Below are 19046 nucleotides of genomic sequence, written 5' to 3'. Positions count from 1 at the left end.
CCTACGCATGACAGAATATCTAACTTCCGGTGTTCCGCTTCGACCTCCGACCAGATAGCACAATGTCGTACGGAAGATATCCCCGTGAATATAACCCAAAGGTCCATGGCCCTTACATGCCGGGGCGCTATTATGGAAAACGTAAGTTTTAGGTTAAGGTTCAGAATGGTACTGTCTACAATTTTGACTAGTACGTCGCAAAATTGCATGTTTACCCTTCAACTTCAACCATTAGCTTGGCAAGTTTGTGTTCTTGGTCTTGGTTCGTCTCCTCTCGTGTCGCGTCTGCTGATCTCTTCTTGTCAAACCTTTTGCCTTTCGAAGCACACTGAGAAGTTGGTGTCATCTAGATTCTATTTTAGTAGTTTAGAATTAGAGTTCGTAGGAATGATAGAATTATGTTTTCACTTTTCAGTCTGTAACATTAGCCAGGCACTAGAAATCTAGATCTAGAATCTAGAGTCTACATCCGTGAAGCATAGTGCATAGCATAACCTTCAATTTCAATTTATAATTGAAGTCTGATTTTACCAGCAACGGAGTGTCTACGTACAGTGACACGGTGACCGGGCACCTAGCCTCAGTGTCTAAGGATACGGTAACTGGCAACCGGGCACATAGTCTCAGTGTCTATGTACACGGTAACCGGGCATGTAGCTTCAATATCTAGATTTTATATGTACATGATGGTAACTGGCAACCAGGCAGGTAGTCTCAGTGTCACGTACACGGTAACCGGGCAGTTCAGAAAGTCTCCAAGTTCACTTTTTGTCATCTGGTGTTGCCTTCATCCCCATCCCTCCCCCGACTGTACTTTAAAAAAAATCAATAATCCCTCCATTCCGGAGCCCTTTGCTTTGCAGCACACAGGCTTTGAATGAGCTTCGGTGACCCCAGGCCCAATCAAGCGGTACTCACAATGTGATGCACACGTGCAGGTTCACTAACAGGTCATGATGGCTAGCCCGACAAGACCCTTGTATGACTTCTTTTTTTTTCAGCAAGTGACAGCACAGGACAAAATATTGATTTATTTTCATTCCGGTTTACTGTGTACGTAGATATATTGAGACTAGGTGCCCGGCTACCGTGTACATAGACACTCCGTACCAGCAAAGCAAGTCCTTGGTTTTAAGTTTTCGGAGTGTCTACGTAGGTAAGATTGTACTTTACCGGACCACCGGTCGGAACTACTTTCGCTGTGGCGCCCCTGGTGCCTAGTGGCCCGCTGTTCTTCGTTTCCGAGCTCCCCTACTCACTCTCCTACTCAGTTTTCTACGTCCTCACTCTTCAACTGCCAGCAATCGACTGCCGTCTCTTACCGGGTTTTTCAGTCATCGCGACCGTGCCACTGTGCCCTTTGACCCATGACCCTGACACCTTGAGGCTAATTGGTCAATCTAATCACGTGGTCCACTATTCTTATTTGCTCGCGACTCTGCTGGCTTGGCCTAGGCCCTAGGCCTACTCCTGGTCCGGCAAAGTACAATGGAGGGCTAGAGATGGGCACGAGAGCTCATTTGCATAATTGCAACCCCATTGGCCCTGCTCGCGACTTATCATGCTATTGTTTATATGTGTGTGTGTGAGTGTCTTTAAATTATTGTTGCCAGGGGGGCTAGCCCCCCTGAAACCCCCCCATTGATATGTAATCACGACTGTCCGCTCATGTTATTGTTTCGCATTTTTGTGTGTTTTCTTTATTATAGTTTCCAGGGGGGCAAGCCCCCCTGAACCCCCCCACCCCACTGTTGGTATGATACACGGTGGTCCACCAAAGTTAAATCCCCTGCCCACTCTCAACCACCACCACCTCTCGCTCACCTCGCCTCGCCAGTCGCCGCTGACTTCGCTGTGCGTGCGCGAAGTCGCCCGCGGAACTACCTTTTGTCCGCACGCAGAGTACTATGAGTGCGTAGTTAGGCTAGGCGTGCGTAGTAATCACGGGCCGAGACGGGTGGTCCGGTAAAGTACAATCCAGCCTCTACGTACACGGGGTACATATTCTCAGTGTCACGTACATAGCAACCGGGCATCATGTAGATCTAGCCTCAATATCTACGTACACGGTAACCAGCAACCGGGCACATCATAGTCTCAGTGTCACGTACACGGTAACTGGGCAGTCCAGTTTTGCCTTCATCCCCACCCCTCCCCCAACTGTACCTTTAAAAAAAATCAATAATCTTTTATATATATCCCCATTCCGGAGCCCTATACTTCGCAGCGCACAGACTTTGAATGAACTTTGGTGACCCCAACCGGTGCTCTCAATGTGATGCACGCGCATAGGTTCACTGACCGGTTACAGTGGCAAGCCCGACAAGAGGCTGTATGACTTTTTTTTTTTTTCAGCAAGCAACAGCGCAGGACAAATATTGATTTTTATTTTCATTCCGGTTACCGTGTACGTAGATACTGAGACTAGGTGCCAGGTTACCATGTACGTAGACACCCCGTTTGAGTTTTCAACAGCTAGATCTAGATTTCTAGTGGGTATGTTGGCTGTTCGGCAGTCTCCGGGTTTGGCCCCAAGCAAGAGTTACTGACTTCAAAACTCGGAATCTTAGTGTTTTACAAAAGAACGAGAAATACACTGTATGCAGTTCTTTTGTGCAAAACTGTAGGCTCACAAGTGATCGCTAAAAATTGGGGCCAAACCTGGACTGAGGAGGACTTCCATAACGAGCAACCACTAGAGACAGAGTAGAATAGAGGGGTAGGGTTTGAATTAGGGTTAGGCCTCTTCTTTATTTATGTTTGTTGAGGTGGTTGCTCGTTACGGAAGTCCTTCCTTGGACTGGAGAACTGGAACTGTGGTAAGAGGACAGGCGGAAGCGGCGCTGTCTGCTATTTTTCTGTACAAAAGGAGCAGTAATATTTCACTGCATGCTCCCTTGATCTACAAAAATATCTAAAAATATAATGATATAGATCTATTTATATATAACATTATCTTCATCTACTTGGATTCTGGGTACTCCAATTTTTACAGAGAGGATTCTTTCAGGGTAAAACTATTATATTTGGTCTTGGAGGCGCTGGGAGGTCTGCTATATAACAATTTTAAGATGAATTGGTAAGTTCAGGAAAATATTATTGAGTCAATTCCATCGTGAAATTTTAATTTGAGCAATTGCCAAAACATGAGACTCTCTTGAGACTCAGTGGTGCAAACATTTTTTTTTTACCAATTTGACTCCCTTTTCTGTCATTCACAGATTGGCATTTAGAGGTCATATTCCTAGAGTATCAGAGCAAGGAGATGTAGGGTTTTGGAGATATGGGTCTATTGGTTTGGCAACCACTGTATTTCTTGTATATAACAGTGATGAAAAAAACAGATAAGCAGCAATGCAAATTATGGACTTTAAATTCCATTTGTTTAGTAAACAAAGACTTTGTACACTAAGAACTCCATTCATAATGGTAATTTGAAATTTTAATTTGAGCAATTGCCAAAACATGAGACTCTCTTGAGACTCAGTGGTGCAAACATTTTTTGGGGACCAATTTGACTCCCTTTTCTGTCAGTCACAGATTGGCATTTTTAGAGGTCATATTCCAAGAGTATCAGAGCAAGGAGATGTAGGGTTTTGGAGATATGGGTCTATTGGTTTGGCAACCACTGTATTTCTTGTATGTAACAGTAATGACAAAAACAGATAAGCAGCAAGGCAAATTATGGACTTTGAATTCCATTTGTTTAGTAAACAAAGACTTTGTACACTATGAACTCCATAATGGTAATATAAATGACAAGCTTTGTAACAATGACGCAGTGCTCAGAACATGTCATCGTTGTTATAAGAAAGGACACACATTGGATATTATCATTGACAATACATCACAATAGTGAAAGGCTATACAAATACAGTTATCAAAGCCTCAGTACCAGAAAAACACATATATGTGTAAAACAATTTTTAAACTAATATGAGGCAAAAGCACAAAATCAATGGAGCTGACTTGTACACATAACAGTGATGACAAACATGACTTGTACGTAACAATGATGACACAATGTACAGGAAAAGACAAAGTCATGCCTCCAGAGAGAAATGCGCACTCTAAGAATAAAAAAACAAACCAGGAGAGGTTTCTTTTGCTTTGAAACAGATATCAGGTCATATCAAAGACAGTGGACGATCACAATTATGTTGCTAAATGACAAACAGTACTCGTACATAACAGTGATGACAAAACATTATACTGGGAAAGGGTAAAATCATGCCTACAAAGAAAAAATTTGCACTATGAGATACACAAATCAATAAAGGCTTCTAAATGAATCTTACATGTATGAAATATATGTTGAAAACTTATTGATATTAGCAATGATGACAAATATTACTTGTACATAACAATGATGACACAATGACACAATGTATTGGAAAGGGCATATCATACCAACAAAGAACAAATGTGTACTTTTGAGTTAGACAGATAAACAAGGACATGTTTGTTTATTTGTTTGAGTAAAAAGAGCACACACATGATTTAAAAAATGTTTGCTCTTAGGACAATGTAATTTCTAGTACATCAGTCAGTCTTGTACGGCTGCATGACGACACTCCAAAGGTCATCACTAAGCACAAAAGCTAAATCTATAACCACAGAAATGACCCATCTCTCGAAGTTTGTTCACACATCACACTCTTGTTCCAGGAATCCAATGTAAACACCGCAATTTCACTAAAATATTCGATAGGGTAGCCTAAAAACACTCAAAACAGTCCAGTATGTCACATTCAACGTAACATTCTTGTGCGTCACATTCAACGTAAGATTCTTGTGCGTCACCGGACGCTGACGGCAATGACTACTTTCATTTTTCTCTTTCCCCCGTTGCCTCCGCTGTTCTGGGGAAGCGAGTAAGGGGAAGTCACTCAAGAAAATAATGATATCCGGGCACTGTTGATGATCCGCTCAAAACAAAAGTAGGCTAAAATTCGGACTTCCGGTACATCGCAAAGTGACGCCAATCACGGCGAATGTTAGACAGCCAACCGAAATCGTAGATTTAGGAACCTGATGTTCCTTTCACGTATCGCGGCTTTTGAAGTATTAAATAAACGACGAAAAGCAAAAAGATTTAACCAGCTACAGTGATTCTACTGAAAAGTAATGGTGTTTTCTGAAGCACCTAGTCCGTGACGACACGACTGACGCACAAGTGATCCGAATTGCTCGTTTATTTACAAACAAATTAACCGATTTCTTTAGCAAGTGAACCCTTCTCGATGACAAATAGCATAGGATCAAAGCGCACGTGAAAAAACCCCACCAAAAAATACTTAATTTTGGACATTCTTGGAAGTTTGCATTGGTGTGACAGTCCAGGAATCTCTAAAAAAAGAACGAACATTTTTGTCCAAAAATTTACAAACTCAAGATTGTAAAGCTGACATGGGGTTTGAAACTGCTAATGCAGGTTCTACGTCCTATATTTTACATGTGTATAAGTTTTGGGGGAATAAATACTAATTATGCATCACATTTTATGCACACTAATGTGAGATGTGTGTGTTTTTCCCCACGTTTTGGCAATGGCTCATGTATAATAACAATATAATTCTTCTGATTTCAGCGGACACGCCCTTTGGACAAGTAAAACTAGGTGATCTGGGTGCATGGATCGGCAGGCGCAACAAGGGGGTTGATTCTATCTGGGGCTCAATCCACAGAGGTAAGTGAATCTAAAATACCCTGCATTGGTCATTGTATGACATGGAAAATTTGAGTGTTTTATGAAATGGAGAGAAGAGCAAGTAAGTTCACTAGATTCTGTTTCACATGATAGGATTTGATTTAAATGTCAGTTTTGTCCCTGTTTTATTCTATGCATTGCAACTTCCCTTATAACGGAAAAAATTCCAGCAGATCTGATTTAAAGATGTGAAAATTAATTTCAGGCTGTTACCTCCCAGTAGATTCTCACCTTTTTCCCCCCTTTCACAGTAGCATAGTGTTGTCAATGCATGCAACCTAATAAGCTTTCTTTTCTTTTCTTTTTTTTTTCTCCTTTGTTTTTTCTTCTTAGATTGAGTAAATAGTTACTACCTTTCTTGAACTTTTCTTTGTAGTCGAGTCATCCATTTGAGATTTTTTTTTTTTTTTCATTATCCAAAAGTTGTCAGCTGTGCATCCAAAAGTTGTCAGCTGTGCATGTACAGTCGAACCTGCCATGACGGCCACCTGTACTAACGGGCACTTTCCATTTCCTCCCTTCTGTTTTTTCTATATAATTTAAATGTGTAAAACAGTCACCTGTCCAATGCGGCTGCGGCCACCATATTTTCTCAACCCAAAGTCAAATGTAGCTGCCTCAGACAGCCAGGCGTGATCACCCTTCGCCAAACGCTTTGTCAATTTGAATTGACACCTGACGCTGTGAACGGGCTGTCATAATCCATTCACCTGTAGTTATTGTTAGTCCTTCCAATGAATGTTTACCCAAGTTGACCAATAAGTAACAATAAATTTTCAACTGCTGGTGAAGGAAGCGTGTGATTCGTCATAACCTATAAACCCCGCCCACAACTCATACACAAATTGTATGTGAGGTGATTTGTCTCTGTTTTGTTTACCTAATCTGTAACAAAGTAACAATAGACATTGACCTGAACTAGCGACAGAAGCGTCGCTCGTTCTCCGAGTGGTGGCGACCCAGTGCTTGTTATACCATAGCACTCGGTCTTCATCGTCTCACATATTTTGTTAATTTTACCCTTGCACAAGATCTGCAACGGAAAAAAGACAACCAAGAAAACTCTTCTTTTACCACCCTTTTCAAAAGAAAACAAAACTTCTTTTGAATTGGCCTTACAACAGTCCAAAGCCTAAGATCAGCCCCGTTTGGACCTCTCAGGAGAATAATTTGCTTTTTTCATTTGGTCAGTCCTGTCTAGACGGCCACTTTTCTCCTTGACAATAGGTGATCGTTTTACACAGTTTTGACTGTAATAATAATGACGAAAAGTAGATTCCTGAAGGCTCATGTTCTTGTCAGTTTTGCTAACGACTTTATGTGTTCTCTTTTGATTTGCACTCAGCTCAACAAGAAATCTGCTTGTAGAGAAGTACGTGTTATCAGGGTTGGTCCCCCTTCTATGGTCTTCATTGTGCTGTATTGTTCAATTTATATTGCTCCTTGATTTTACCTAGTTGGTTAATTTGATTCGCTGTAAAGTGAGTCTCTTGGTATCCTGAAATAGTTTGCCATAATGACTAAATTCACTTTACATTTTTTTCCCAATCAAGCTGACACCCCCCCCCCCCCCCTTTAATAAGTATCTTTCACTTCAGTTAGTTGAAATTTTCTGTGAAAGTGAAATGTAACTATTGAGAAAGATGAAGTTTTTATTTTTCAGATTTATGATTGATGGAAAATTTTAGTGATAATTGATTCAGTCTCCTGTGTTGTTTTTGTCACCAGGTTACTGGAGGTGGGCATCCAAAAATCTTCACGTCAGGACAACTGGTTTCGTCCCATTTGGCCAAGCATGCATGGCTTTATCTGCTTTCTACTTTGTCCTTATGTACGGTGAAAGAAGTAAGTCATGGTTGGGTAACAAGTTGAAGTTTGTGTGATCTAATGTGTGAATCTATTCTCTTAGATTTAGTTTTAGTAGGAATTTTACAGTGCTTGCAACACAAATAGTTCATATAAGTGTCGGATATAAAAAGTGATGCTTGAGAGTAACATACAAAGAAAAGGAGAGATAAGGACGATAGATGTTTGATAAGAAAGATAGAGCAAATCACGCCAGAGCATCTGCCAACTACCCACAATTTATTCTGTGCTGTATGAATTAGGCCCACTAATCATAATATAGGTATAGCAAAAGATCATGGATTGCTCTTACTCATAAAAGTTATGTCGTCTGGTTACAGTTGGTCATAGTTCACGTAACATATTTTGCACTGATGTAGTAATATTGCTTGCTATTAATGCAGATGCTTTTCAACAAGTTTGTAAAATGATGACAATTAAGTAGTTGTGAGTGTTGACTCAAGTTTTCAAATGATATATTCTATCTGATTTTGAAGAGACAAAAATGTTAATGATTGTCAAAATCTTTTTTTGAAAGCGATTAAGCTTTATGTCTATGTGTTTAGCAGTTATTTTTGTTCCAATTTAATAAGATTCTGTGTGATTTCCATTTGACGGAAAAGACCATCAATAGTACCATAGTACCATGAACGATTTGCCTATCTTTAATCTAGTCCTGAAAAAATGGAATAAGGGTTGGGCTTCAAAACTTGTCACAATGATGTTCGGGATCAGGTTTCGGTGAGTTACAGTGGAAACCATATATAACAGGCCCGGAAATAACAGGGATTCGGTAATAACAGGGATGTTTAAAATCCCCGTTTTTTCCTACTCTTTGTCTCTATTAAAAGTTATCGGCAATAACAGGGCCTCATCGGAGCCCAACCGGTTATAGCAGGGACAAAGGCTCGTTAACAATGTGTAAAAAGTAAGAGAGAGAGAGAGAGAGAGAGAGGACGACCGGTCAGACTAGATCAAAGCCTACTTCTTTCATTATGGTCACCAACGATGTCAAGCGCAAGAGAAAATGCCTTTCAATTGACAAAAAATACGAAATAATCCAGACTGTTGACAAAAAGCAAGCTCTACTCTACTGGCAGAGATTTGTCGTCCGTTCGACATTCCACAAGGGTCGATTCCCACCATTATCAAGGATAGAGAGAAGATAGTGGCAGCATACTCAAATGAAAAGTTTGCTCTGGATCGAAAGAAGATGAGACTACCCTCTGTAGATGCTCTGGACCAAGCTCTTCTGATGTGGTTTTAACTTTAAGGACGCAAGGAGAAAGTTGGTGCCAAAACCCATGTTCGTGGGTATTTGTGGCTAGGGAAACTACCCATGAATAAGTACAGCTAGATTAGTCCACAAATGCTCACTTTCCTTGCATTTCGGATTTAACAGGGATCGGATATAACAGGACTTTTTCTCTACTCCCACCATCCCTGTTATATCAGGTTTCCACTGTAGTTTGTGTTGTGTTTTTTGGTTCATCCTGTGGCTTGATTCATACTTTTTCCTTCTGCTGTTCTTTGACTCCTCTTGTTTCATCTTCCCACTCATCATTCCTCTCTTCAAAATTCTGGCCCCACCTCCTCCCCTCCACCTCTTTCTTCTTTCTCAGTCTAATTAGTCATGATTGTTAAGAATGAATTGTACCCTTGAGGTTATTGATAAATTCATGTCTTTTGGCAAAACTCGCTAAAACCAGTTCTTTATTTTCCTCCACAGAGTATCACAGGCACTGCAAGTACCACTGAGGATTAGTATAGATTATGTATGCAGCTTGTGATTAGTGACAGTATCTGGAAGAAGGAAGAACAGAAGTGTGTATTTTATAGTTCAAACTTCACTGAACTCTCATGCCACAACTTTTGTCTTGTGGTGTTGTTTGAGTAATAAAAAGAAAACTTTGATGTTAATGTATTTCTATTGGTTGTTTGTGTATATTTGTGTGTGGGTTTTTTTCTATGTCTCTTTGTTTTGCTAGGTTAGTGGTCAACGTTAAGTATGTTGTGGTTGGATGATGCTACTTCTTTTGGCGGGTGGTAAGTGGGGGCTCTGGTGTGGTTTGCTCCTTCTTTGTCTTTCCTATGAAACCTCTATCGTCCTGTTCTCTCTCCTCCTTTTTATGTGTGTTTGTTACTCTCTTGTTACATCTCTAATCTTCGGCACTTATATGACCTAATTTTGTTGCAAGTGTCTTTTAAAAGCTTAATAAAACTAAACTGTTATTATAGTGCAGTAAAAAATTTGTTGCGCAACTCTTTGTCGAATATATCCCTAACTATGAACATAGTCTCTCCAGCTTTTGCACAATGACTTGTATCAATTTGTCTAACGAAGATCGGTATTTTTGTAAACACCTATTGTTTGCTGAATTCTAGAAAATTCCTTAAATACTAATTAAAAATCCTAGTAGTTGTTGTTTCTGCGTTTTAAAAATGTTTACAGCTGGGACAATATAGCTTTTAAAAGCAAGTCCATCAGTTTTGTTCTAATAGCGACATTATGCTTATTAAAGGCATGTTTTGAGAACCTTTAGTAAAAAAAAAAGTGTTCTCTATAAAATTAATTTCTTGTAACAAGTTTTGCCATTAAACAGTGTTGTTGGTGAGCTGTGACGCAGGCCATGTGTGTGAGAAGCGGGAAGTGCTATGAACAATCCCATGTTTTGCGTAACGGAGATTTGTAGTATTTTATATAAGTTTATGAAGAAAGGCTTTTTTAAATCTAGCTTCAATTGTTGTGTAAAAATATGATTAACCCTCTCCGTACATTGTGTTTTCCTATCGTATCCATACGACGTGGTGAACTCTGTGCCACCACTTTCCGAAGGGGAAATTTACTCGTTAATCCAATCAGTACGCTTTGCATAGCAGTCTGTCAAAATGATTTTTTTGAGAAATACTGAAAGTTTCAAAGAGATCTTCGTACTAGAAGTATTCTAAAATGTGAAGAATACAACCCTGGGGGTACAAAATGAACCCAGGAAGTATGGATAGGGTTTAAGTTAAAACTAATCGATACAGACTGCTGTGCAAAGTAGATCTATGGGTGACATTGATCTACCTGTTAAAGAGATATTTGAGGAAAAGTTGCGCAACGAATTTTTGACCGCACTATAAAATTAAAAACTTTTTTTCTGTCCCTTTGTTATTTTTTTGTCTGTCTGTCTGCCTTTTTTTTCACTAGATGGCAGTTTCGGGGGTCAGTGTGTCTCTTTACTCAAACCAAAAGTGTGATGTAACTTACATTTCTGAGAATCTTCACTGGCTTTGACCTGAATCAGCATAAGGATGCAGTAGCATGCAGGAGGAAACCACTGGTTGGTCTTACTTTTCTTCGCTTTCTGTGACATGTTTCTGTCTGTCTGTCTCACTTTTGCTCTGAGCTCAATGACCGCTATTTTTCTCTTCACTCGAACAAACAAAAAAGAAACTGGTGCTTTGGTGTGGTTTGCTCCTTCTTTCCTATCAAACATCTATCACTACTATCAGTGGGCTCTGTTGGCCTAGAGCTTAAGGTGTTTGCCTCTCAATCAATAGGTCCCGGATTCGAATCCGGATAGCGACAGAAAATTTTCTCCTTTCACATCCTTTCCTGCTCTCTAACAATGTTCTGTCGTCGCTTTCGTCTCCACTTTCTGCCCCCATTCCCTCATCTCCTTTGCCCCCTCCTCTGGGCTCCTGACTCTTTTGCAGCCTTCCTTCTACTCCTATTCCTTGGCTCCTTACTGCTGTCTGTCAGCCACACCCCTGATTTTCTGGTAGGAAAGATCTGCACCTAGCCGTCTCGTACAAGGGCGAAAAATCTCGGAGGTCCCGTGTGCAAGCTGTGCACGTTAAAGTTAGTAAAGATAGAGATGGGCAATGCGTCGCTTTAGCAAAATCCAGAAAATATGTTGTTGCAGTTCTTCAGCAAATAATTTGATAGAACCGCTTCTGCAAATGGGTTAGAACCACTTCGACAAACGGGTTAGCATCACCTCAACAAATGAGTACACCCACTTCGGCAAGCAGGTCAGGAAAGTGAGTTGAGAGTCTGAATTCGTACAATGTTTCATTGCTAATGATCCGGTTATACGGATAGACTATCCGGATTTTGCCCTCCTCTAGTTAAAGATCCCTTGGTGGTTCAAAATCGATAAGAGTAGGCTTCGGCCGCCACCCATGCAAAATTCAAAATTTCCTATAGATCTACTGAAAAAGTTAAATGTGTCCCGCGCGCTCATATGACCTTATTATGCAGTTGCGAGCGCCGTAAAACACCAAAAAAAACCCCCAAAAATATATATCATTCTGATCTCTCCTTTTTAAAATGTTTGTCACTCTCTTGTAACGTAACGCCTCTAATCTTCGGCACTTGAATGCCCTTATTGTGTTGCAAGTGCTGTAAAACAATTAAACAAATAAACTAAACACAAAAAGCATTGAGGGATGTGCTGGTAATCGAGCTGTGATAAAGATATAGGCCTACAACAGGCCAAATAAACTGTTTGTCAACGAAAATGTGGCTCAAGACAATGGAAAGATGTTCATGGAGGGATTGTTGTGGAAGCCGAACTGGACTTGACAACGAATGATAAGCTGTCCCCGTGGTTTTTCTTTTATGTACCCCGCATAATTTAACAAATTTTGGTCGTTTTTTTTGCATAATTTCTGATAATTTTGCTTTATCATTCTTTCAATTAACAGAATCGCTTATTTTCACATTTTTGCGCCCAGTTTGCATAATTTCATAATTTTTCTTGCATAAAACGACGGGGCCATAAAGGAGTACAGGCCGCTGAGTATTTTTGGTCATATAGTGTAGTAATCGGAAGGCTACATTGTATTCAGGGTGCATGTACTTGCAAAGTATTCAGCTTGTGTAGTTGCTCTTATTTTACACTCCCTTCGACCCAATTTAGATCGTTTATGAGCCAGGTTGCTTCAACCCTGCCTGTCACTACTGTCAGAGCTATACTAACCTGTGCTGAGACAGGACATTGTCCCAGGTAAAAGACATTGTGTATAAAATTAAGTTTGCGAAACTTCTCCCCACATGGTATCTGGCTCATAAAGATAATTTGTAGATCGAGATCTATGCAACAGGAGGGCCTTTCTCTTGTGGTTTTTGTAGTTGTGTCTTTACACCCCCACTGACACTATTTTGATCATTCAGGAAGTGAGCTTCTGACCCTGCCTGTCAGGGCCAAACCGTGCTTAGAGGATTGCAACATCCCAGTAGAACGGCCGACATTAATCCTCGATAAAAATTATTGTTTCCACACTTGGGAATGGAACTCGGACCTCCTGCGAGCTACACCACAGACGCTGCTATCACTGAATTTGACAAGACTTATGTCACTTTCTGCCCCCCCCCCCCCCCCCTTTTCTGCCCTCTCCACTGGGCTCCTGACTCTTTCTGCAGCCTTCATACTGCTACGCCTTGGCTCCCTCTTACTGCTGTCTTTCAACCACACCCTTTACCTTACTAATTCCTAGGGTCATCTTTGCCGTTCTCACCCTGGATCAGGGTATAAGCTACGAACAAACACTTTCCACCTTTCCCTATCCTGGGCTAACCTCTTGATGTTATTCCATCTAGGGTATAGGTAAGATTTAACACCTAGCCTTCTCGGATAAGGGGCGAAAAAAATATCGGGAGGTCCCGTGTGCAAGTTGCGCACGTTAAAGATCATTTGATCGTCCTAAAATCGATTAGAATAGTCCTCGGCCGTCACCGTGCAAAATAAAATTTAAAAAATCCTGCCCAACTGAAAATGCTTATTAAATTAATTAATGTGCCCAGTGCCCTCACATGACCTTATGCAGTTGTGAGCGGCGTAAAACACCTACAATTTTTAAAAAGACTTAGATCTATGTCAAGCAACTTCTTATACTAAAAAGTGATGTTGGTATACTTCTGTGCAGAATGTTACTACATAGTACATGATATGTACATGCACAAGTATTCCCAAAATCTAAGGCTGGTAGAAACTGGCCCAGTTGTTTCCCCTTGACCATGAATAACTGTACCGCGGTAATAATAGAATAGGAAAGCAAACACTCGATCGGTAGGATCCTAGATAATAATTATGGCTTGTCGATGTGTTTATTTGTGAGCATGGTGTGTTTGTGACGACAACGGTATCAGAAGACCTAGTTACTATAGGTCTTCTGATATCGTTGTAGGTACTGTGTACTACCAGTAGTACAACTTTCTGGGTGTCGAAAGCAATCCATTAAGTCCATAATTTGGATACTTTTTACACAAGACAGAGACAAACTATAGATTTTATTATGTTGCTCCTATATCAGGATCATGAAAAGCAAGAAAACTGTAAGACTCGTCCATAGCATTTAACTGCATTTTGATGACTTTGAAAAATACATTTTTGATAGTTTTGGGAGGGTGTAAAAATCGAAAATTCTCAAAATTTGGACCTGTAGTGGATTGATTGTATCGTTGACGAAATGTAGGCCCTACTAGCACAATACACTCATACACGTAGTAAAAATACAGTCAAAACTAAGACGGCCACCCATTGTCGAGGAGAAAAGTGACCGTCATTTACAGGTGGCCATCTTACACAGTGTTATTGTAATATTAAAGAAAAAAGATACTCAAGGCAGAAAATAGGATGTGGCCGTTTGTACATACATGCGGTACATGTGATTGTTTTTTAAACAGGTGACCGTTCGAGCAGGTTTGACTGTATTATTAGTATTAGTAGTAGTTGCACCGGTAGTACGCCTAGAACATGTAGCTAGTAGTAGTAGTGTAAGCCTACTACAACAACAACTATTTCTAGTACATGTGTACATGTACTAGTAGTGACAGTCGTAGGCCTACACATTAGAAGAAGTAATAGTACTATTAGTAGTAGCAGTCCAGTAGCATTAGCAGTGGCGGTTCGTGGTTTATAGAACTGACCGGCTGTCATTCACAAGGACTCTTTCTCCCTACCCCCATCCCCTTCCTTCACAACACACACACACACACACACACACACACACACACACACACACACACACACACACACACACACACGCGCGCGCGCGCGCGCGCGCGCACACACACTTACGCACACACATTCTCTTTCTCTCTCTCTCCTCTCTCTCTCTCTCTCCTCTCTCTCTCTCTCTCTCCTCATTTTATACCCATACTTTCCCCATCCCCTCCCCCAGTCACACACACCAGTGTAAACCGTATTATAAAACGTGAAAGAGCTAAAATATGGTAGTGTCAAGAAACAATTATATTATGAATAATGTATGATGGAAGTTACTGAGATTAATACGAAACTGACTTGATCGGTACAGAAAAAGAAACACAACTATGTTAGAAAACAAACTGAAAGTGTATGATGACAAAAAGTCAACTGATACTGTACCAGTGACGCTGTCCCATGCAGATCAAGTTTACAATCAGATACTATACAAAGCTGGAGAAGGTTAGCACACAACAGTTTCCAATCTTTATACAATATATAATAACAACATTCTCCTTTTCACTTCTCAGTTCTCAGAACAGTACACTGTGTTGTAACAAAGTGGGGAAGTGTGTCAAGTGCTAATTATAGAACTTGGTGTCTTGCTGAGGTGACGGTGGAATGGGGGAGGAAAGGGAGGGGGTAGGCATAACTGTTTTCGGCCCAGACTCTGACAGCCGAGTGCCTATCGCTCCTCGTTATAATTCTCCTAATATATCTTCACTAGACGATTCCTCTTTCCGCCAGCAAGACTCATATGGGCCAGGTTAATTATTAGTGGGGAGAAAGCGATGATTAAATACCAAACCGGAACTACAGGAGGCTAAAGATTCAATAAACAAAAGAGATTAGAGCCATGCTGACAATAATAAATGTTCTGAGAATAGTTAGAGAAAGGCTGAATTATAAATACATGTATTGCTGATAAAATAATACATGTGTCTGTGCTGCTCAAGACAGTCTCATTCTTAATTTTGTAAGGAACAAAAAGGCCAATCTGGCAATTAAGGGATGCTACATTCGCTCTGAGGGCAGTCGATGGATTTGTCCACGGGACTGACGTCATCGGTGAGCGCGCGTGTTCGGTTTGTCCCCGTACGAAGTTTCGCGACGTGCTGGCTTGACGGGAGACGATTTAAAGTTACGAGCCGGCGTGATAAACAAACGTGAAGGAATGAGGCAGAGTAACGCGACAAAACAGCAGTGAATCCCACTTGTCTATTTAAGCGCCTTCAAATCGGCAAGGTGCTTTTTGAATGTTGAAACATGTTGGTTTGGATTTACTTAAAACTGAATGAAAATCATCATTAGCAATAAATCTCTTGTCAACAGTCCAGCTGACAAAAATTTGACCGGCACCCCAGTTTACAAACCACCCCTGAATTAGTAGTAACTGTTGCATTAGTAGTAGTAGGATGAGCACAGGGAGTTTACAGTAATGGATGATGCTCTGTGGGCGGCACCGCACGCCTGATGGGAGCCCTCTCTCGCAGCGGAACAGTGGTCTACTGCGCCGTGCTCACGCAATGAAATCTAAATCTAGAGATAAGAAAGAAGGTTTTATTCCGAGATTAGGCAAGTCAATTATTAGTAAAAATGCCTTCCCCCTGTGTCGTGTTTAAGTGTAAGAACCGATATGATGCTGCAGTGGACAGAAGTTTTCACAGTTGTTGTTTTCCTAAAAAATAAATCTGAATGAAAGTGTTTTTATGCCCCCAGCGACACAATTTAGATCATTAACATTTATAAGAGGCTGGCTCCGGCGCTACCTGCCAAGGCCAACCCGGGCAGAAAGGGATACACTGTAACAACACCCCAGAAGAAAAACCGAGATACTTGATTAAAAAAACAAACAACTCTTATTCTTGTGTTTGTGTGTGTGTGTGTGTGTGTGTGTGTGTGTGTGTGTGTGTGTGTGTATTTGTGCGCGTGTGTGTATGCATATATATATATATATATATATATATATATATATATATATATATATATACAGTCAAACCTGTGTAAGACGGCCATCCATTGTCAAGGAGAAAAGTGGCCGTATAAGACAGGTGGCCGTCTTAGGCAGGACTGATCAAGATAAAGAAAACAAACCATTCCCATCTGGGGCCCCAATCGAAAGTAGCCCCATTATGTTGTCTTTGTTGGTGTTGTTGTTGTTGGTTTGTATTTCGTTTGTAATTTTTATTTTGTCGCTGATTTTGCACAAGGGTGACAATAAAACGAAATGTATAAGACAAGGAAGACCGAGTGCCATGTTAAAACAAACACATGGGTCGGAGAACGAGCGACGCTTCTGTCACAAGTTCATGTTGACTGCCATTGTTACTTTGTTTCAGACTAGGTAAACAGTGACCTCTCATCTTACTTACGATTTGTGTATGAGTTCTGGGCGGAGCTTATGGGTTATGAGGGATCACACGCTTACCTCACCAGCAGCTGAAAATTGGTAGCTATTGGTCAACAGTGGGAGGGGTCTACGCAACATGATCGGTTGGAGGGACTACCCAACAACAACGACAGGTGATTGAATTATGACGGCTCGCCCACAACGCCAGGGGCCAATGCACAATTTATGACAAAACGGAATGGAGTCACTAAGGTGACCGTCTTAGACAGGTATTCTTGCTTAGTATGATAGGGGTTGTGTGTTAAATTATGGTGGCCGCGGCCGCGTTGGACAGGTGCCCGTTTTACACAGTTAAATTATATAGGCAAAACGCAAGGGGGGAAATGGAAAGTGGCCGTTTGTACAGGTGACCGTCTTATAGAGGTGGCCGTCAGGGCAGGTTCGACTGTATATATACACATATTAAACATTTTAATTAAAGTATATTCGCTTTCCATTGTGTGTGTAAATTAGATGCTATGCGCAGCAGACCTTTATTTTGCCGGGACAAAATCTAGAGTCTAGGTTTCTACATGTATCTTGTTTTCATGTACATGTATTTACTAATTATATAACACACCTTAGCGTATTGAGTTCAATCAGTCAGTCAGACTTGTTTTATGTTTTTTTAAGCCCATACATCTCCTAATTACTATAAGACTACTGTTGTCTAGATGTAGATATCGAGAGACTCCATTAAAATATGAAATCAATACCCAACAACAATAATGATGAATACCTTCTATTTTAAAGAAACACCAAACCATATCAGATGAGGGGAGGGGGTAGGGTGGGTGGATAAGAGTTTGAGTCTTGTTTGATAGAACTATACTTGGTTTGAATCTAAATCTATTGTTGCAGTCTTCACCTAAGATCCCACAATTTATAATTCCAGTTCACTTAAGATTTTGCTGTTAAACCCCCCCCCCCCAAACAAACCAACAATAAATTTTACTGCACTAGTCATCCCTTAGATAAAATATCCCCCTCTGAAGTGTGAAGCGACTAAAAACGATGCTTTCCCTATCGTTTTTACTGAAAAAAAAACAACCTTCAAAGGTCATCCATGCTCATGCATGGGATCACGTCTCCGCTCTTAATCTCGATGTGAGGTACACGTTTGTTCCAGACGCAAGGATTTTACGACAAAGGGATCACGTCTAGGTGTGAACTCCTCATCGACGCCTTTGATTTTGCCGAACATCGAACTCGCAATAAGAGCCTATCGCCTGAGCTTACAGCCAAGGCATGATTCGTTAGGGAGAGCCAACAAGGCCCTTCATACCCATGTCTAGAATCATGCAGTCATATCTTAAATTCAGTTTAAAAAATACATTTTTCACCATTTCTTATTATAATTAAATCTTTTAGCGTCAAGAAAGATTATCTTTATAATTTGGTATGTTTGATAATTTTATGATACTTGGATACGTTTTCTTCTTATTTTGCTGATCTTCTTGATTTTCAAACTAGCTATATAACGTAAAACTCTTAAACAATTGAACAGTCCCTAGGCTTTCTCAGTTGCCTAGAACAGTCCGTATCACACACATAATTTTTTTTTCTCCCTGTCATTCTAACCGTTTTCCCGTCTGTTGATCACAGTCTCTCTCTCTCTCTCTCTCTCTCTCTCTCTCTCTCTCTCTCTCTCTCTCTCTCTCTCTCTCTCTCTCTCTCTCTCTCATATCTAATTTTCCCATTCCCCTCCTATTCAGCCCCATCCCCTCTTCCTTGCGTGCATTCCCCCACCCCGCCCAACCCCACAACGTGGCACAGCCCGACAATATTCTATAAAAAGAAACACCACAGTTCGTGCGGAGCCCAGTTCGTGATTTAGACCACAGTCGGCGGTCATATTTGCTCCCCACCTCGGCGTGCCGCTCGTGGCGCCGCGAAGAGAGAGGGGAGGCTCCATTAGTTCTAAGCTCCTTGGGTGAGCAGTATAAGCATGACATAACAAACAATCTTGAGCAGAAATCGATGTAGTAATTAGCACGTTGGCTAGCGCTTCGATTAAAAAACGACTGAATAAAATACGAGGGATCCCAATTTGTTGGTTACACCCTTCCACAACATGTGCCCAGCCCCTGCCCCTCCCCCTCTGTCTCTCTTTTTCTCTCTATTA

General features: G+C 40.9%; 1 protein-coding gene across 1 annotated transcript; it reads left to right on the top strand.

Annotated features, from left to right (window-relative positions):
* Positions 1 to 18: 18 nt before the first annotated feature.
* LOC101853553 (putative ATP synthase subunit f, mitochondrial) lies at positions 19 to 9479 on the top strand. Its single transcript, XM_005097981.3, has 4 exons — positions 19 to 141; positions 5591 to 5689; positions 7439 to 7555; positions 9285 to 9479. Exons 1-4 carry the CDS (start codon positions 63 to 65, stop codon positions 9311 to 9313), a joined length of 324 nt encoding a protein of 107 aa, XP_005098038.1. The 5' UTR covers positions 19 to 62; the 3' UTR covers positions 9314 to 9479.
* Positions 9480 to 19046: the final 9567 nt, after the last annotated feature.

The sequence above is a fragment of the Aplysia californica genome, unplaced genomic scaffold, assembly GCF_000002075.1.
Source record: "Aplysia californica isolate F4 #8 unplaced genomic scaffold, AplCal3.0 scaffold00170, whole genome shotgun sequence".
Lineage (NCBI taxonomy): Eukaryota > Metazoa > Mollusca > Gastropoda > Aplysiida > Aplysiidae > Aplysia > Aplysia californica.
Note: the sequence above shows the minus strand (reverse complement) of the source record. Positions and strands in the feature narration are given on the sequence as shown.

Coding starts and splice junctions, on each gene's coding strand:
- LOC101853553 (XM_005097981.3), top strand. CDS start 63: ATGTCGTACGGAAGATATCCCCGTGAATATAACCCAAAGGTCCATGGC. Junction 5,690..7,438: donor CTGGGGCTCAATCCACAGAG/GTAAGTGAATCT, acceptor TTTTGTCACCAG/GTTACTGGAGGTGGGCATCC. Junction 7,556..9,284: donor CCTTATGTACGGTGAAAGAA/GTAAGTCATGGT, acceptor TTTCCTCCACAG/AGTATCACAGGCACTGCAAG.